The sequence below is a fragment of the Styela clava genome, chromosome 2 (assembly GCF_964204865.1).
Source record: "Styela clava chromosome 2, kaStyClav1.hap1.2, whole genome shotgun sequence".
In the NCBI taxonomy this organism is placed as follows: domain Eukaryota; kingdom Metazoa; phylum Chordata; class Ascidiacea; order Stolidobranchia; family Styelidae; genus Styela; species Styela clava.
The window spans coordinates 29,952,375-29,972,164 of NC_135251.1; the positions used below are offsets into that span (position 1 = coordinate 29,952,375).

At 34.9% G+C, this 19,790-nt stretch overlaps 1 protein-coding gene across 5 annotated transcripts; it reads right to left on the reverse strand.

Annotated features, from left to right (window-relative positions):
• Positions 1-2,007: 2,007 nt before the first annotated feature.
• On the reverse strand, positions 2,008-18,428 carry LOC120336576 (iduronate 2-sulfatase-like). 5 transcript variants are annotated; one of them, XM_078110127.1, is made up of 14 exons: positions 18,354-18,428; positions 10,545-10,612; positions 9,991-10,130; positions 9,386-9,563; positions 9,193-9,281; positions 8,552-8,701; positions 7,395-7,622; positions 6,470-6,596; positions 6,032-6,184; positions 5,458-5,576; positions 5,258-5,321; positions 4,350-4,435; positions 3,729-3,827; positions 2,008-2,416 (listed from the first exon to the last, which is right to left on the reverse strand). In XM_078110127.1, the coding sequence occupies exons 2-14, from the start codon at positions 10,603-10,605 to the stop codon at positions 2,276-2,278; spliced, it is 1,635 nt and encodes a 544-aa protein (XP_077966253.1). In that variant the 5' UTR covers positions 10,606-10,612; positions 18,354-18,428; the 3' UTR covers positions 2,008-2,275. The 5 variants fall into 5 exon arrangements, with proteins under 5 accessions (XP_077966253.1, XP_039260212.2, XP_039260209.2 ...); XM_039404278.2 differs by lacking the exon at positions 18,354-18,428 and adding an exon at positions 16,727-16,973; XM_039404275.2 differs by lacking the exon at positions 18,354-18,428 and adding an exon at positions 13,099-13,312.
• Between the last annotated feature and the right edge of the window lie 1,362 nt (positions 18,429-19,790).

Consider the following 19,790-nt stretch of genomic DNA (forward strand, 5'->3'; position numbering starts at 1 on the left):
GTATTCCTGCGCAGTTGGTTGAGTTATATACTTTGTCGTAGTATGTCTCCACGGACACAGTTTTGCTGTTAATTTTCACCATTGCTATGCGAATGTAAAATGTGTGTCTGAGTAAACGCTGTGTCGTTTCACCAACTAGTAAGACGTCATACTTCAACGCTCTCTGGCTTCCGTCATCTGTGAAATGACTCCCACCAATAAACGTACCACCAACGCACGCCCAAATCGCTTTTTAGTTTTGAATCCCGCCAGAAAAAAATGCTCTCTAGGCAGTAAAGAAATATCTTATTACAAATACGACATTACAGGACGCTTACTCATTTAATCATTAGACGTGAATTGTGTACCAGACCAAGCCAACCATTAGTGAAAATGGTTCCAAAATGAACAATAAAACAGTCCAGGGCGTTTGAAAAGGATCGCTGGGTATTATTATGTTCAAACGAAATTGTGTAAGCACCCAAAGTGTCATCATTGCAGTTGTTGGATGTAAAATCGTGTAAGCGTATTCAAAATTTATCTGAGTGAAATCTCTGTGAACGGCAATGAAAAAATTTATACGTCAAGTGCCTCTTAAATCTGGTGTTAATCAAAATGAAAGAAGGAACCTTTGATTTAAGTGTCTGTTACAGAGAGTCGTGGTTGCTTCAAAATTAGCTTCGGTTTTGCAAATATTTTCTCATCAGCAGTAGGCTATATAATATTTGGCTTTACTTAGCATACAGATTTCAGCGTCTGAACTTTCTACTTCCGATCGACCCTGAAAGAAAAAATTACCATACAGCTTTCGGTCAGGAAGTGTATTCGGCTATATTTTACTTTTCAAAATAGCCTTCACTTCTCGCAATAACTCATCACCGTGTTGCCGCAATTCATAGAATAAATAGCATCTCCAGCTACTGTTGGCTATTTCTTAATTTCACAACACTGGAGAAGTTAAAAGCGACTTCATAATATAGATCCGAACAGGGGAGACATTTAATAAAATTATATTCAATGGGAATCTACTATCCTAGCTTATTTCAGGTACAAATGAGACTGTAGGTAGGATATCCAGCTGAAGTTGAAAAAAATGTGTTTAATCTTCAAACAATTAACAACTACTTAGAATTCACCAGAAATTTATACCAAAGTTGATGAATTGTCCCACAAAACAAATTGACCCACTAATCTTTTGCCTCTCCTTCCTGAAAAAATTCCTCAAGTTTCGAAAAGCTCTTGGATGTAATTAAATCAAAATAATCAGTTTGAACATACTCACTAACCGGGCCCTTATTCAAACCGGCCCTTATTCAAGCTGGGGAGCTTGTTATTTTTAAAGTAAAATTACACACAAAAATACCGGTAGATAAGATTGATCGTTACAACAATTAATACCGTATCAAGTTCTCAAGTATGATTTAAACGAGAATAATGAAAATTTTGACTTTTTCTACGCACCGCAGGTACAAATTCGCAAAAAAAAAACTTTTACACCGGGCGGGTATTCAAGCACCGGCCCTTATTTATTTTGATGTCCTGTTCACACGGGCGGCTATTCAAACCGGCCCTTAATCAAGACCGGGCGTTAAAACGAGCAATTACGGTATTTTCCCTCTTTTGATTTGTATACATGTTAATTGAAAACCTTTTCATGAAAACCATCACATTGTTTTCAACTCATAAAAACTGTCATTTTTTTGGCAAGTTTATTCTTAGGGTTCTATTCTCAAAATTGTATTCATTTGGCTGACAAACAAACATTTTATTATATACCTACAGTATATATTGCTGTTGCTCTTCTTGTGCGCATTTTTGTATGTTTTTCCACTCATTTGTATTATCCAATTAATACATAGCAATTTGAAACCACTAATATATTTGTGAGGGGTACATGCCACACCACTGTATCTCAGACCAACAAGGTCTTGCACATATATATGTCCTTTGTTTATTCATTAAGCAAATGATGCTGCATTTTGAAATAAATAAACCCCCCCAACAAATTCTTACCATACGATTCACAGATACATTAAAGTCTTCTTTTATATGAATACTAAATAGAATAATGTGTGAACAAAAAAATTGCACTTAGAATATGAGAGGTATTATGTAAATATATGCAGTTATGATATGTATAAAAATCCAAGGACACGATCATGACCAAGTCACAAAAATCAGTGTAATAGTCGCATGAGGAAACGAATACTAACAGACAATCAAAAACTGTGAACTTGATACCAGAAGTTTAAAATTCAGAAACATTCCAGACTTTTTGCTATTCCACTGAACTACATTATTTGGGCAATGCATTTCTCCAGCCTGCAATTAGTTTTTTTCTTAATTTTCGTACAAGCTGTTTGGATGAAGGTTCTGATGCAACATTGTTATCTTCAAGGGGGTCAATATCATGCAGGTAAAGTTCCCTTGCATACACCTTTAACGAAAAAAATTAAAATTCAGGAATAAGGAAATTCAGACAGATTTTCAATCTATCAAATATCTTGGAGAAGACCCCGGAAATATAGATAAAAAAACAACGAGATGTATTTTGATTGTCATGAATATTCTCGAAGTATATGGAGCATATTCAATCTTCAGCCGAAATCAATATGGAGAAAGAAGAATAGTGTGAGAGTAACTTATTCTTTCTCACTAATGGCCTCTTAGCAAAAAAAAATTTCATTGGGCACAGATTTATTTTTCCACAATTTTTCCTCGATTTATTCTATAAATTGAATCCAAATGAAGCTGACATCGGTTCATGATAAGTGTACATTTTCAAAGACAGGAACTTATTTTGGTCAGGCACAGCTTACTCGATTTCTTCCACACTAGGATTGAGTGAGGTGGTACATTGGGCATCATGCCAAGAGCTACTCTAACATTAAAAAATGGCATATGATTTTATCATATTATCTTGTGAAGAAAGCTGTTAGGAAAACATAATTATTTGTTGAACTTAAGTTTCTCATCAATGTCAGGTATATAGCAAATCAGTTGATTTATCCAATTTAAAATAGAGTATTTTGGTTTATATCTAGAAGGGCGCGGCGGTGTGGCTCAACGGGCTAAGCGTTAGGATTACGCTCGCCACCGCACCTCTAATTACTCTGCGTGGGTTCGCAGGTTCGAATCCCATGAAGGGATGGTTATGTGCGAGAGGATTGCTGGATTGTTACGGCTTCCTCCACCACCAAGTCCATGCTTCCGAAAACAAACAATACAGTAAAACTAATCCCATACCCGACTTGGAATGGTAACCAGACGAGAGGCCGTGGTTCGCCATATGGATACGCCGTCTTATCGGCTTTCCTCTCCCCCGGGATAAATATGTAAATCCTATCCAATATATGCTGAAGTTGAGCGAAAGTCAACTCTTCTAAGAAGCACAGATAGGAAAATTTGGGACTCCACCATAGTACAAACTAAAAATACATACCGGTAATAAACAAAGACGGAGTACAAACTAAAAATACATAATAAACATAAAGACGGGAATTCAGTAGCCTGTGAATGAAGTTTACATAGGCAATTTCACCTGTGTGTGAAATAAAACATTAGTGAGAAAATGTGATTTAATACCCTCTTAATTGTGAGCAATTAATCTAAGTGGAAAACATAAATTTCAATCCAAGGTCGGAAACTGCTGGAACAGAAACTGTAATCTTATGTTTAGTTGATAAACATACAAATCAAAAACGAATTTAGGTTTATGTTTGAAAATATCAAGCCATAATGTTAGGTACCTGTGAAAAGTTTGCATAGAATGTTACAGGATCAAATCCAATCCATTCAGTATATCGATGATCCTTAGTTCTCATGGTATACCCCATTATACGTATATCCTTTAAATAAATATATGTGAAACCAGATTACGAATATAATTTTCCATGTTGATAAAAAGAAAAATGGTCAAAGCACCATTCACATACATCCGAAATAATATGATAAAACACGATTATACAGTAGGCCAGATTGCACCCCATATAAACTAGTCTACACAACACTGTACCAACTGTTGAGGTAATATAGAAATGCCAAATTTTTCTGGTTCCTTGCCTTACTACTCTTATGTAATACTGGCAATATCTTAGATATTACCTATGTATACTGAGGAATGAACGGTAAGAATGTGTCCCATGGAATTGTAAAAAGTCAGGATGCGAATGATTGCTCGGCAAGATTCCCTTTGCATATTTAAACGTTCCTATCATTTATTTTGCTTTTGAATTTGGGTAACATAACATAATAGTAATTTTCCAAAGAAGTTTATGGCTGACTAGCTATGGTTCAGAATGGACACTCCTAACATTCTGAACTTTTCTACATTATCAGTGAAAGTTAGAAATATTCACAATAAATCATACTTTCAATTTAGGCAAATCAGAATTTTCTCGGGGTTCCACTGAAGGTCTGGGATATTGACTGAAAACCGCATTTTTCCATGGTGTTTCTGTAAGTGAAGCAGAGTAATTCAATGATTTGCATCTGAATAATTTAAAATTACATACACAACAGACATTGCTTTATTTAATACTTAAGAGTGTTTTAGGTCATATAATGTTGTGGTTCACGTAACCGCTGGTCGGGTACGGCTTCCTCCACCACCAAGTCCATGCTTCCAAAAACAAACAATACAGTAAAACTAATCCCATACCCGACTTGGAATGGTAACCGGACGAGAGGCCGTGGTTCGCCATATGGATAAACCGTCTTATCGGCTTTCCTCTCCCCCGGGATAAATATGTAAATCCTATCCTGTAAATCCTTTCATGTTAAATTCATATTGCTACGAATTTCATTAATAATGTAGTAGTATTAGTGTACTGACAATGGAAAAGTATCATTTCAAGTTACACTCTCTACAACCCAATGAAGAAACATATTTTCTCATTGAATATGAAAATGTGGTCACTGATAGAAAATAGTCTGAAACATCCCTAATTGAACATGATTTTATAAGTGTCAAGTGTATTACTGTTACTTGATCTAGAACAGTAACTTTATCGGTGCAATAGACACTTTGTATATTTGCTGTGAGTTTAGGAATCCATCCAGTCAATGTCGGGTATGGGATTAGTTAGCCAGTTATTTTATTTTCAGATACATTCAGATAAGGGGCTTCTACTTGAAAAAATGATCCCCATCAAAACTGCACATAGAAATTGCTTCGTTGGAAGATAATTTAAGATGTGCACTCCGTCAGAAACTTCTGCCTGAATGAATAAGGCTCACATGAATAACAGTGTCAAAAGTCATACACAACAAAACATACCTTCGCCACGGACTACATTTTCAAGTAATGTTGCCATGCTCAATCCTTCTGTACAAAGTTGTGTCTGAAGCAGATAAAATAAAAATAAAAGTAATAAAAATTATTCACAGTCACAACAAATCATTGATTATGTATGGATCGAATATCAATATGTGTAAGAATAAAGATATATAAATAAAACAGTAGCAGTTAAAACTCACTTTTGAGGAATTTTTATTACACAGTGGTATCTGAGGCAAGTTAGCAAGATCAGACAAAGTAGGAAACAGATCAACAAGCTCAACAAGTGCATCAGATTTCAGTTGCATTTTTTGAAAAACTTAAAAGAAAAATGTTAAAAAAAGAATATATATAAGGAAAAGATATTTGAATATAAATAATTTAAGCAAACAATAAGATACAAATTGTAGTATTGTCCTACTATGGGTTGCCAGTTTTTTCGAATGAAACATGGGTACAGGGTACAGGTAACAAGACGCCTCACAACCCGCGATGGGAGACAGCATGTTCCAAAAAGTATTTTATTTCACGAAGGGTAGCATTCTCGAAATTTTCAACTTGGTTGTCGAGATAATGTAAAAAAAGATTAGATTTCCAAACGATCAACGTGTTTTTCAGCTGTTGTCATAGAAACGAAACATCAATCCAGGCTTTGGGTAAAACACACTTTACCGAAAAACCTACGTGAAAAATTTCATGCAGATTGGTCCTGCTGTTCAGATGTTAGTTGGATACGCAGACAGACAGATAGTACGTCAGAGTATAAAGGTCTACCTTTTCCGATGTTGGCAGATTCAAAAGGGTCTTGAAATTTGAAATTACTACTGGTTGTTGTCATTTGTGGAATATGGAAGAGGAAAGGCACTCGAGTCACAGGTTCAAGATTTTCAAACTTACACCAATCACCATGGTCTCCCAATGACCAGCCTGTGAATAGAAATTGAGAATAGTAGGCTGTATTATGGGATTTTTTAGTCTATATTCTCAAATAAAAATATTTTCTTTATTAATTAATCTTATATGCTATTTTCACTGACTGGAAAAAATAAACTACAACTATGGGCTAATTAAAAAAAAATCAAACTATTGTCAGACTAAATTAGTAATTTCGAAAATTAATCCGCAGTTGGACATGGAAATGACCAACAAAAAGGCAGAAAAACAATCTATATACTACTATGACATAACGAAATGATTCAATTAAAATCAAACCATGATCTCCGACAAAGGCTATTATGGTATTGTTTGCAAATCCACTAAGTGTTAATTGATTGAGTACTTTTCCCACCATTGCATCCATGTAACTAACTGAAGAAAAATAATGCTGGCGAATCTTTCTCTAAAATAAAAATCAGAATAACTCAAGAAACATATTGAATTGAATACCATATTTTTTGGCACAAACAACCTAAAATATTCAAATTATAGCACTGCAGTCATCATATATTAATAAATAAATTATACATAGTTTGCAGGTAGTGAATTTTACATAGTATTCGCAATACATTTTTTTGATAGAATGTTTGCAAATGAGCATCAATCAATTTTTCTGCCTTTCCAAATAGTACATACTTTCTCAACTCCAATGATATTACAATTGCAGCATCATAAAAGCATCTTTGGATTTGCATACTAACCAATAAAATTGGAGAAAAAGCAGAAATAAGCAGTTTTAATAAGCAGAAATATGTTACAGGTTTTAAAATGAACCGGTTGCAAAGCATGCAAACGAAAAAAAAAAAAACTAAAAAATTGACTATTCCAAAAATATTTTCAAATATGAATATTGAAATCTGTGCTGGGTTTGAGCATTGGGAATTGAAAGAATTGATGGCCTGAGAAATTCGTACACATCATAGTGAATAGGAATATCATTTTCTCAGCAGAAAAGTGAAATAAACATAATTTTCCTAATTTTTAAAGTTGAGTGTAGTCTATTTTAGGTCTGTTTGCCAATCAGAATCAATAGCTCAAAATTATAAAATTTATGAATAAAAATATCTTAAATTGCTCCTAAGATCTAATGGTAAACATATCGAACATTATATTAACAGTATATGTATCAAACAATTAAAGGGGCCGTTATCTTGCCTGCAACAAAATGGTATAAAAAATCAGTTATACTAAATTTACTCACTTGAAAAATATCAGGAATGGGTCCATAAGGGAAAGACAAGTTGAGTGCTATTACGTCATCTCTCCTTCGTAAAGGAGTCCAAGGTGAGTAAGCAACTGTTGGAAGCTTTTTAGGAACAAATGGATCCGGAGCCAAGTCGATTTTAGACAATGGATAAAGCTCAAGATATTCTTCAGGGAATTTAAATGGAACATGGGGTTTGTGAAAACCAACAGCTAGAAAAAATGGCTGTAAAACAGTAATATCAGATTATACTAGAATTGATGATATGAAAGAAGCTGAGTAAATCTGCACATTATTCCAGGTAATAAAAACTTTGAATAACTGGAACAACCTTGCTGATTACAGAGTAATTTGATGAAATATTGTCAGTTATAGGAAAATTTAAGAACTTGTTAATTGTAAGGAACTTTATGAACTGGTTCAAAACTTTAGATTGGTCTTCAACAGACCTATGGAACAGGCTATGAGAAACATGGCAGTTTCAGCCAAGAAATCAATATTAGAATTTTCAACACGGATTAGGAAATGAAACACTGAATCACAAACACTGAAATACTTAAATGCCTAGATAAATGTGCAAAAAATAAAAAATAAAAAAAATCAGTGCGCATTGACTTTTCAAAGGAATAATTTAATTATGAAAGAAACTTTTCATCAAAGTTACAAAAACCTTCATTAAAGTCACTTCTGGTGCCACTTTGGTTTGCGCCTCTGTGATCGCAATGATTTTAGTATTCACCTAACCTTAACCCAATGATGATAGGATAGGGAACGGAAATCTTTGAAAATGTTTTTATGAGATTAAATGAAAACCAAATTGGCCCCTCAAATGGTGCCACTTCAGTATGAGATTGAGATAATGTTAGGCAAGTGAGATCATGTACTAAATAGTTTCATAACGCTGAGATTGCATAGAACCAAGCTTCTTTTCTACCACAAGCCACAAAACAATAATCTTGAAGGAAAATACATTACAGCAATATGATATCAAACAAACCTAATAATAATTACAACAATAGCTAGTATGAAAATGCTTGAAAATTTATTGAATTTCATATGTTATTAGTTCAGTTGTGTATACCCATGGTGCATTTAAATAAAAAATAATGCATATATTATCGATAAGTAGCAGATAGAACAGTTAAAAATAATACCTCCTTCTGTTGAGCTTTCTCCAACTGCTTCAGTATTTCCACAGCATGGTCTGAGCTTTGAATATCGGGTAGGGTTTTCTCAGGTTGAGTTGAAACATTGACGGCACACAACAGATTCATTGACAATGTCCCATCTGGGTTGGGACAAACCTATTTGACAGAAAACAAAAATTGTTAAAACATAGCCTATATAAAACAACTTCAAATATCACCTTCACCTTCACACCACAACACTGTTCAATTACCCGTCATATCTAAAATTAAATGATGATTGGGCATGCATGTTTGAACTCATAAGTTTTATTTGAAGTAAATTTTTCCACAGCCAAGCGTGTTCAGGGCCATGCTGTGGAACATTGTAAAAATGCTTTATTATAAAAAAAAAGTATCATGCCAGAGAAGACCATTGGGTAAATGAATGAAATTGTAATAATTTTCTCGAATATGATCAGCATGCATAGAATTTGAATCTTGCAGTGCAACCCTTGTAAAAGATACTCAAAGATATCTCTTACCGTAATTTTAAAATCTCATATGTCTGGCCCAGGCAAAAAACATGATCATTTTCTCAATAAGTATACCCAAAGTTCTACCTGTGGTAAACATGAATAAAAATTTGAAAGTGTTAGTAACAAAATTACCTTTTGCATTTTATATTTCTGTGTTGATGGATGATAAGCAGGTACAGACCAAGAATAAGGGAAATCATCTGTGCCATTAGAACATTTTCCTGTTAATATAAAATAAAAAAGCTAATAAAGTCACATTGAAATATTAATCGTTATTTGCCACACATCCAGAAATAAATATAAACAAATGTAATAATATATATACCTGGGTGAAAGACTTTCCCGATGGAATAAGCGAAGTACCCATTTTCTTTGAAATGTTGTGGCAAAGTCGTAAAATTACCTGCATGAGTTCTCCAATAAGAACCAAAGTCGTAAAGTTTTGTAGTGTCTGGTCTGCGACTTGTTAAAAAAGAAGTGCGACTTGGACCACAGACAGCTTGCTGTTATTAATTATCATAATAATATCACAAAAAGATTCATTGGAATAAAATTTTGATTTGAAATCCCATATAGGTTTCACAGTTTGAATGGCAGGGTATTGTTGTGTAAAGGTTAAAGGACGACGAAACATGTATCATATCAATAGATTTCATTTTCTTAGATGAATCAATACAATTTCAAAACATTACACACTTTTTTCAAAACTTTGTTTTAATCAATAAAAGACTATTGGAAATATGCAAATGATTCCTAGTTCCAATGCTATATGAAATGGCCTGGCTGATAATAAATTATGAGAATATTTACACTCCTTTGATTTTCTGAAAATGAGACAAAAATTCACTTTTCTTGAGTATGAACATGAATTCCTGTGTTTCCCATATAGCATAAACAAGTTAGATCCATCAAGAAATCATATTTACAAACCTGAACATGAGCGTTGTTGAACAAAACACTTTTTGAAGCCAACTGATCAATATTTGGACTAATGATTTTGGGAAAATCATAGCAACCTAGTGCAGGACGAAGGTCATCGACTACTATTAGCAAGATGTTCCGCTTTGAACCTGGAGTTGAAAATATTGCTGCATTCATTTACTTCAAATTATTCTCGTTTGCTTCTATACCACAAAATGACAAAATAGCAAACCATTTACACAAGGAATATGCCTGCGAGTTTAGATTTTCGTATTTATCCTGGAGGATAAAAAAAGCCAAAAAGTTAGATTACAATTACCATACCATAGCCAACACCATTCTGCCATTACTTCCACTTTCTTAATAGCAACAAAATATATTTCACAGCTTCAGTAATCATGGGTTCGTACAATTCACTGCAATACATCTATACAAACCTTAAACTTTTGAATTTTAATATGAACACACTTTCAATTTTTAATAGTTTTGTGATTAAGCATGTTGGATTCCAAATCTAAAGAAGCCAACAAATATAATAATTAATGTATAAAAATAATACCAACCTGAGCTTATACTGATGCATACAATTACAAAATATATGAGGGATAAGAATTTGATCTTCATCGCATTCCTAAATAATTAATAATATAATAATTCCAAATGTAAAATTTTGAAGTACTTTTTTGCAAGATTGCTAGTTTGAACAAAAAGGTTAAATATTGATAGTCTGAGAATGATAAGTTAAGGTTTCATTTACGGCGGTACGGTATATAAAAAGTTCATACGATATAGGCCAAACTTGGCAGAGTAGTACAGTAGATTAGATCAGTGGTCGGCAACCTTTTTCAAGTGACGGACCGGTAAAGCCTGACCAAAATTTTGGCGGACCACCTTTATACAAACCAACTATCCCTGTGCAATAAATTATACACATTAGGAAATTACTGTTATCAATATACTAGAAACGACGGTGATGCTATTTTAGGCGAATTGGAGATATGGTCGACATTGACACACGTTACGTGTTTCTTGAATCCAGCCTACTACGATATTTCGTTTTTGTAGTTATCAATATGGAAAACCAGGCCTCACATTAATAAGCTTTATGGGAAGGTAACAATCAATGCCTGTTATCCTTTCTGACCTTAGTCTGGGTATTGATGTGATGTTTTGCCAAAACTAATTATTTTACTCGATGTGCCAACTTTATTCTGAAGTATAGAATTAGCACTGACTAGGTATGACCGGTTAGCTACGAGCCAGTAGTGGTGTAGTCACGTTTAGAGATGTATCGGCAATATCGGTCAATTTTTCGGTATCGGCTGAGTGTATACCGATATATTTTGCTTTTTAATATGATCCAAAATATTTTAAAAAATAAGTTAGAATCTTGAAATTATTTTATGCTTGGATTGATCGTGAACTATGAGCCATTCACATGTCGGGAATAGGATTCACCTGTTTTTAGCTATTTATCAGCCAAACTGGCTCAACTAATTTGGCTATTTTAGCTGCTAAATTTTCAATATTACATGGCAATTATGAAGAAATATATCAATCGAATATTAGTGGATGTTCCGATGTGTAAAATACAAAATACGACGGTATATTGACATTGAACAGTTGAATTGAACATTGAGATTACTAGCGTTAGTACTCAACGCATCTGAACCAATTAACACTTTTGATCCAAAAAATCAATTGCTTATTATGTGATATATCTCGTTTTCAATCTGAAATATTGTGCGCTATCAATATTTCTCAAAAGACTATTTTTTTAACCCGTCTGTCCTGCACATTGGAGGTAATAATTATAGTATCCGAATATCGGCCGGCAATATCGGCATCACCGTTTTAAGCTAATATCGGATCGGTATCAGTGACAACAGTGGTATTGATGCATCTCTAGTCACGTTCGCAGCGAGAATCATCCGGCAATATCGGCATCGCCGTTCTAGTCACGTTCTCAGCGAAAATCATTTTGTTGGAGATGCCGTATTCGGATTGATGAGAGACATTCTTATACGGGCGTAGAGGAAACAATTGACCTAGCATGACATGGCAAAGTCAGTCATGCTGCTAAAAGTGTTGTGCCTGTCTAGTTTTGGTTTGCTGTTGGCTGCTGTTTTTCGTTGTAAGGTTAGTGGTTATATTGTAGGGGTTTTATTACGGCCTTGTCCATTTTTGTGTCCCCTTTCTGCGGACCGGCAGTAATCTTTCCGCGGACCGGCGATGGGCCGCGGCCCGGTGGTTGCCGACCACTGGATTAGATCACATGTAAGATGTAATGTTACAATTTAACACGATCAGATGGTAATAACTAAACGCACATGTTCAGTGTTGTATTGAATTCATTTGCGTGTTAAAACAAAGTCCATGATCCCTTAATAAACTCTCATATTTGATCACTACTAACATCCAAAATGTGCGTAAGCAATAAAACTAAAGTGAGCGATTACAAGAAAATATATGGGGAAAACCACAATGTGAGTGGGTATTCCCCGTCCTTAGTTTCGGTGTTGTGGAGACTCTGAGGTACTTTTCGTTCATTTCTGAGAGTCACTATTCTATATTTTAAGGCAGTTATTGAACGATGGATGTTTCCCCGACCCTTGATCATTACGATCTTTTGTTGTACAGGCTCGGCGGTGTGACGCATCGTGCTGAGAGTTGGGAATACGCTCGCCACCGCTTCTCGTAACCATGCGTGGGTTCGCAGGTTCGTATCCGGCGGGGATAATTATGCGCGAGAGAATTGCTAAACTCCTCACCGAAGTAGCGTAGTTCATGTAACCACTACTGTCGGTTACGGCTTCCTCCCCCATCAAGTCCATGCATGTGGGACGAATAACTGACGAACAAATCCCATACCCGACGAGACGAGAGGTCGTTACCGCCATATGATTAAGCCGTCTAATCGACTTTCCTCTCCCCCGGGATAAATATGATCGTATCGTATATTTTGTCGCTGACATGTACGAAGCAACTAGCTTGATTCAAAATATTCAAGCAGCTACCAACTAAAAGTGCTGACAGCTGATTCTGGACTCAACTTTTGCATATTTTCCAGGACTATTTTTGGTTACTTCAAGTTCTTCGAAGACGAATTACCCCTACCTGAGATGTCGATTCATGGGTTGGCAATGGGGATTTGGGTTAGGTATCAATATTTTACTAGTCTGGCAGTTAACAGTCGCTTGTTGTTCTTTCTCAATTTATCGGCTATCGATGGATATTGTGACAATTTCACAATATTTAATATATACCATTATTTTCCTTGACTATATAGATTTAAGTTAGCATAATATTAGTATATAGTGGGCACACGCAGAAAAAACATTGTGAAAGATTAAAGAAAAAGATTGGGCATAAAGAAAACAACAGGGAAAAACACGAAAGAAAGCGGAAATGAAGACAGAAAACATAAGTAAACCAAGAGATAATGAAAGCATATATATATGTAGAGCCAGCAGAAAGGTTCGAGGCCAATCTGTTGTCAATTGAAGAAATAGGACTAAGTCATCGTTGTCGAAAGCAATAAAAATGCTGAGAAATCATTACAAGGCAGCCAGAATGCGACAGGAGCTCATCGTTGAACTCTTTCAAGAAGATGTCAAAACCGTAGCCAACAACAACAAGTCGAGAAAGCCGTCGGTACTAGCAAATGCGGTAGCCCAATGATTTCAGAGGAAGCTATAAGGCATGAACGGATTTTTATTGAAGGGAAGGTATTTTTAGACACCTGAAAAAGAGATAGCCTACCATTGTCATCAGATCAAAAGCAAGCAAGCAAACGTGTCAAAAAAATTGATAATGTCGATATTTGACGCTCTGTCTAATAACCAAGATTTCCCAGAATCACTTATTGGTCTCTCGAAATTTGCAGGTATAAGATTTGTGCTTCTCTCGTCAAAACTTCCAAGGAATGTTAGCACATGTCAAACCCACAAGAACTTGTTCTAAATGTTCCTGGTATCAAATTTAAGATACCCTGATTGTCATTCACACTTCGTTGATATGTACATCTACAGTCCGATAAAGTAGAAGGCTTGCACGTAATTGACAAAAATCAATTCCGTAATTACGGCCAAATCCATTACGTAATGACCCCGTAATTTCGATATTTTTTTCACACATTTAAACCTATCATAACAACCAATTTAATCCACTTCTATTCCGAACGGGACATCGAAGTTTGGTTTTCATATTCCCGACAGTACTACACGCCGGCGACAGATGTTAAAGACAAATATCTAGGAGTGAATTCAAAATAATTTTATTCTGATTTTTATCTTTTGTATTAGCTTTGATTTTTTTTATCCACTTTATCACCAAATTTTATGCGATCAATTTTATCATTACCAACACTGGTAATATATTTAAGAAACGATAGTTCACTTTTTTAAAATCGTATTAACGTATTAATACGACTTTCGTATTAAATAAAAATTCCCAGTTGCTAATTTATTAATCAACTACAAGCGTATTCTCTCGTTTGCTTATACTTTCGCCTGACTCGCGACGAAGACTTGTTATTTCACCGTTTTTTACAATATCCGACTTTACTACTTAGTTAGCATTTTATAATAATTATTGATGCCGACTTATTGACGATATTCCGAATTCCATGCTTCATTTTACATAAAATCATTTCGCGGCCTAAAATGTATAACATTATTTGCGATAAATTGAGATCAAATATTATTTATTTGCGCATTATTTAAAATACCGTACTTTTATGACATGCCTTCTCCGAAAATACAAAGTTATATCGCAAAACAATGCATTTTGTGACATTTATTTTGCACTCATGAAAATATCAACTCAAGTCTCAAACTCAAGTCGACAATCCTATTTGCCAAGATTGACACAAGTTTGGTCGAGTGCCGGTGGTATTCGAGTCGACGATAAATCAAAATAAGTTGCCGCATTTGGTAAAGACAGGTAATCATATTTGGCCGACATATTGCGAGTCATTGTGAAAAACATATTGTGCAAGGCCAAGTCCGGACAGATATATAACGATAAAATCGATAACAGAACATCAAGATTTTGTAATAGAAAATGGATCTCACGCAGAATAAACACGGGAAATCCCGTCGTATTGTTGTTTCTCTGCCGTATAAATCGCTTTACCGATGCCGAAAATACTAAGTTGCGTTGGTTCATTGGTTCATTACGCAATTTCTCTTCCGTCTTTATAAATTGCTGTTTGATAAGCGCGACATTAATTATCACGGCATTTACAAATTGACCATGTTTTATAAGTTGATCTCTTACATTCTTTAGTCATTTCACCCGAAGAAGTTGAAACCAGGTGTGTTAACGTCCATCGGTCTCAACACAATTATATTCCTTATCTACGGTTAATATATATATATGTACATTGGCCATCCTAGATAAGTTGATAATAGGTTAGTAAACGACGCGTTATGCCTTCCCATCTGCCTAACAAGAGAGAAAAACGGCTGCGAATACCAGAACCCTAACTTCTTTTACTTAAACTTTAATTTTTTACAATCGACGGAATTGACTGCTCTGAAGAGAGCTCGTTTCAATCGCGAAAGCGCTCGACCAATAATTACGACTTTACGTAATTCGTAACTTCGCTTCCGTAACTCGAAATAATTCCGTAATCCCGTAAATCCGTAAATTACGTGCAAGCCTACGTAGAAATGTTGACTTTTTCAGTTTAAGTACTGCAATGATGGTCAAATGTTTGCTTTCAATTTTCCACTTGACGAGAAAACCCCCCATATACAGTGGTATAAATGGAAGAAAGGTGGGTTTGATGGAGATTATTTGCAAATAAAATTAATTGAATAAAAAAAATAAGCATAAAAGTACATCAACAAGATAAGGCATTGGAAATAAATTAAACACTAACATCTGCGTTCACCAGATTGATTTTACAGAAAACTTCAAAACGTTCAACCAAGATGAAGTTTAATCAGCTCATTGGACAAAAAAGCAGATGGCAATGTTCACTGCAGTATGCTGGTTTAAAGACACATGAAAATCAGCTGTTGTTATATCTGATGACCTGTGCTATACAAAAAAGTTTCCAAGTACCTAAAAACCCCAGGAAAACATAATCCCCGATAACATAGATAATTTTGGTCAAATGTGCCATCCAGTCTATCTTGAAAAGAATATAATGTGGTACTGCTTTGCCAATAGAAAAATAAACGCAATTATTGGAATACCATAGAATTTTTCAACGCTTCAAGCATTGAAGCTATGCTTGTGACTGAAAGTGAGGTTGAAACCTTCAATAAAGGTTCATCCTTCGCAACTACATTTTGGAATGCACCAGATATTTCAAGAATCTCCTCGATTCATTCCATGGAAAATACCAAAGGGAAATGAAATTTTAAAAGTTATCGTAACGGTTTGTCTAACAAAGTACGGGAAAAGCAGATAGAACAAGATTTTACAAAATTCAAGTTATAAAACATCCATTTCAGAAATTTCGTCTTATTACCTTATGAATACACAACAGGGAATAAAATGTTGCAATGGTTCATGGGAAACCAGGAGGAGCAAAAAAGCATCGAAGTGCAGTTCTTGAAGCCTTTATCCCGACTTAGATTCGAACTAGATCCGAATGATATTGAAGTTGATAAATTGCATGTTGATAAAATTATTAAAGGAGATGTTTATGAATTTCAAACCGAAATTGCGGCCTGCTGTCAAATTGAAAGAATAAAATAAAAAGTTAAAAACAAATTATACTTATACCTACCAGAGCCACCAAGTAGATTACATATAATGAGTTTTAGTTCTGGTATTTCCTGGTTCTTTATTGTTCGTTTTTTTATTACTTCAGTTTCAGCGTTTCCTAATTTTTTGTTTGCAACTGCAACTGATTTCAGTCAATGCAACCAATTGTTTAACATGCTTTGTGCTAATTTAGTAGTGAGGAGTTTTTAGTGACATGTAGCTAAATAAACTGTATAATTCGGATGTTTGCTGAAAAACATTGTGCAGTGTATTATGCATGAATGTAGAGATTAATAACTCTAGAATACAGAAACAATTGCTATAAATGATATGTCTTTAAGCATTTGACGACAGCTGGTTGATGTTTCGCAGTCATTCTATGCATTCAATTTTTTGTCAGTCCGTGACAACACTTGTTTCATCTCATTGCACGAAAAATATTTGGTTGGAAGTGAAAAGTGAAGTGAATCATGGTAAATGCAACAGTCGAACTACTACCAAATAACATCGTACCAACAACTATCCATCACAACCTTGCTATTGTAAAACTGATGATAAGCGTAAAATATTCCTATGGTTAGAGTCAGAGGTATACCTTGAGTACAAATAGATGATATCATTTATATTTTATATGAACGATATCATCGAACATCGAATCATATTTGTATTATTGCATTGAATATTTGCTAGATCACTACTGTACTACCTTAATTCACCTCGCCAATTTCAATCTACAATACAATTACCTTCACGATCAACAGTTAGGTCCAAAATCAGCTTCTGGCCGCTGTACACCTCTTCGGCCACGCAGAAAGAGCAGCTGAAAAAACCATGACAAGAAGACTGGGGATATTTTGAACTTTCAGAATTGCATGACTTAAATCACCGTCTAAGATCAAGGAGAATATAGAGAGACTGGAGACTTACGAGAAACAGCGGAATGAGTTAGAACGGTAGAGCCGAAGTTGGCCTAACTGTGATATTCGAAGGACCATATCAATAATAAGGTATTCCAAATAGGGATTATCTATCGACAAAAAATTTAGTGTTTTTCAGGAATAAAGTGTTGGAAGGAAGCGGTAACAGACTCAAGTTACTTGCAGTTCTATCCATTTATACTCAGATGAAGAGCGAATAATTGTTTGAATAACATAACGATTATCTCCGGTTCTCTATACTCCAAGACTGCTGTTGGCTCAGCATGTTTATAAAAAAATAGGTTCGCTAAATGCACCCTGGCCTCTTGGCGGAGCGTCAGTAGAGGCGAATGATCAATATATTTTCATCCTTCATACCAATAAGTTGTGCATCTTGTAAAGTCTGAAAATTTAGTATCCGAAGTCCGAACACTACATTTCGTGTTACTTTCTTATCCACTTTTTTATTTTTGTATTTGATTATTTTGCCACCAATATGAAACATACGTTAAAATACACACGTAGAAATTGTCACAAATCAGTCCGAATATTCAAAGTACTATTTTTTGCAACATTTGTTTGTCTTGAATACGTTTGAAATGCACTAATATTTTTGTCCAACCATATGCAAAAAAACTAACGAAATAATTTAGCACTGTTTTCTTTGCGAAAAAAATTGTATATATACCATTTTCATTCTGATTCTGAAATATATGAGTTATTTTCTCTAACCTTCTTTTAGCAAAAGTACCGCGACCACATGATCTCTGATTCTGACAATAGCATGAATTAAACAAAATTGATGAACATGCACAATCATATTTGCTCCGGTGATATCAATGACCCCAAAGTTAATGATGATATCGTTCAAGAACTCTTTCAATTAACATCAGATCTTAAACTTCCTTTTAAAAACTGCTCAAATTTTGAAGCACTTATACTTGATTGTATGCCACAAGTAATCGACCTGTGTTATATCCGGCCGAAATTTCAAGTCATTTGATGCCCAATTACTTCCGCATCAATACTTAGTTTCCGCAAGCGTTTGAAGGCAAGCAACATGCCGTTGCAATATCTCAAAACATTGACCATTCTGCCATTTTAAGTATACCATACTGTTATGGAATTATAAAGAATCCCGTTCAATAGAATCAGAAGCTACTTGGAAAACAGAAAACAAGTTTCATTTCAATTCTTTATTTTTGTAGTCAATGAATACACGGGTTTGAATATCTAAAATGAACATTTGCGCACACTCACATCAATAAAGTATACAAAGCAAAAAAATCACCAACATTTATGGAGTGCATGGATCATAGAGATAATTGTGTTTAGGCTACAATATTAGAAACATGCAAGCACATACATTTATGAAACTATTCTAAAATGGGTTTACAAAACATATTTAACTTGTAAGCTTATTAATAACAAATTTGCTTGCACACTCGAGGTAGCCATTTCCCACTCGCGATTGAATTCTTTGGAAAGGGTGACAAAGTGACAAAGTGACAAAAACGCAAATATCTGAAGACTAGAAAAGTAGCCTATATGAGTTGGTAAATGCTCAAAAAGTCTGCAAATACTCATTTATAGTAGTAAACAGTCCGGTGGGCAGCATACAGCTGGGGTTGGGCAATCTTGGTATACCTCGTACTAAAGCCAAAATCGCAATTCACGACGCGGTGAAGCGTATTAAAGAACTAACAATTGTGTGTCGTTCATTGTTAACAGCAAAACCCTGTTGAAAAAAATCTAGAGTAACGTGTAGCCCTGTTTTGCCAGGCATTGTTAAAAGAATATTTTCTTCTGTCGTTAATCCGTAGTCGACGATAACCATGTCGCGATGTTCACTCTTCATGGTTTCATAAATGTGCTAGCTATTTGACGAAATAAAAATGTAACCGCACTCTCGCGAATGTTTTGGGCCCAGTAAGAAATATTTGCATCCCGACGCCTTGTACATTCTAGTTAAATGTAGACGAAATACAACGAGAACAAAATGGTCTTTCGACAGTGTAGTCTAGAAACAATATGAATGTAGAAAATAAACGAATGATATATGCAAGTGGTTCTCAAACCAATTTTAAGTGCGTTGAAAAATATCAACCCATTTCCTACGAAATTTTGTTTTCGTATTTAGAAATGATACGATGAAAATCGTTAAAATTA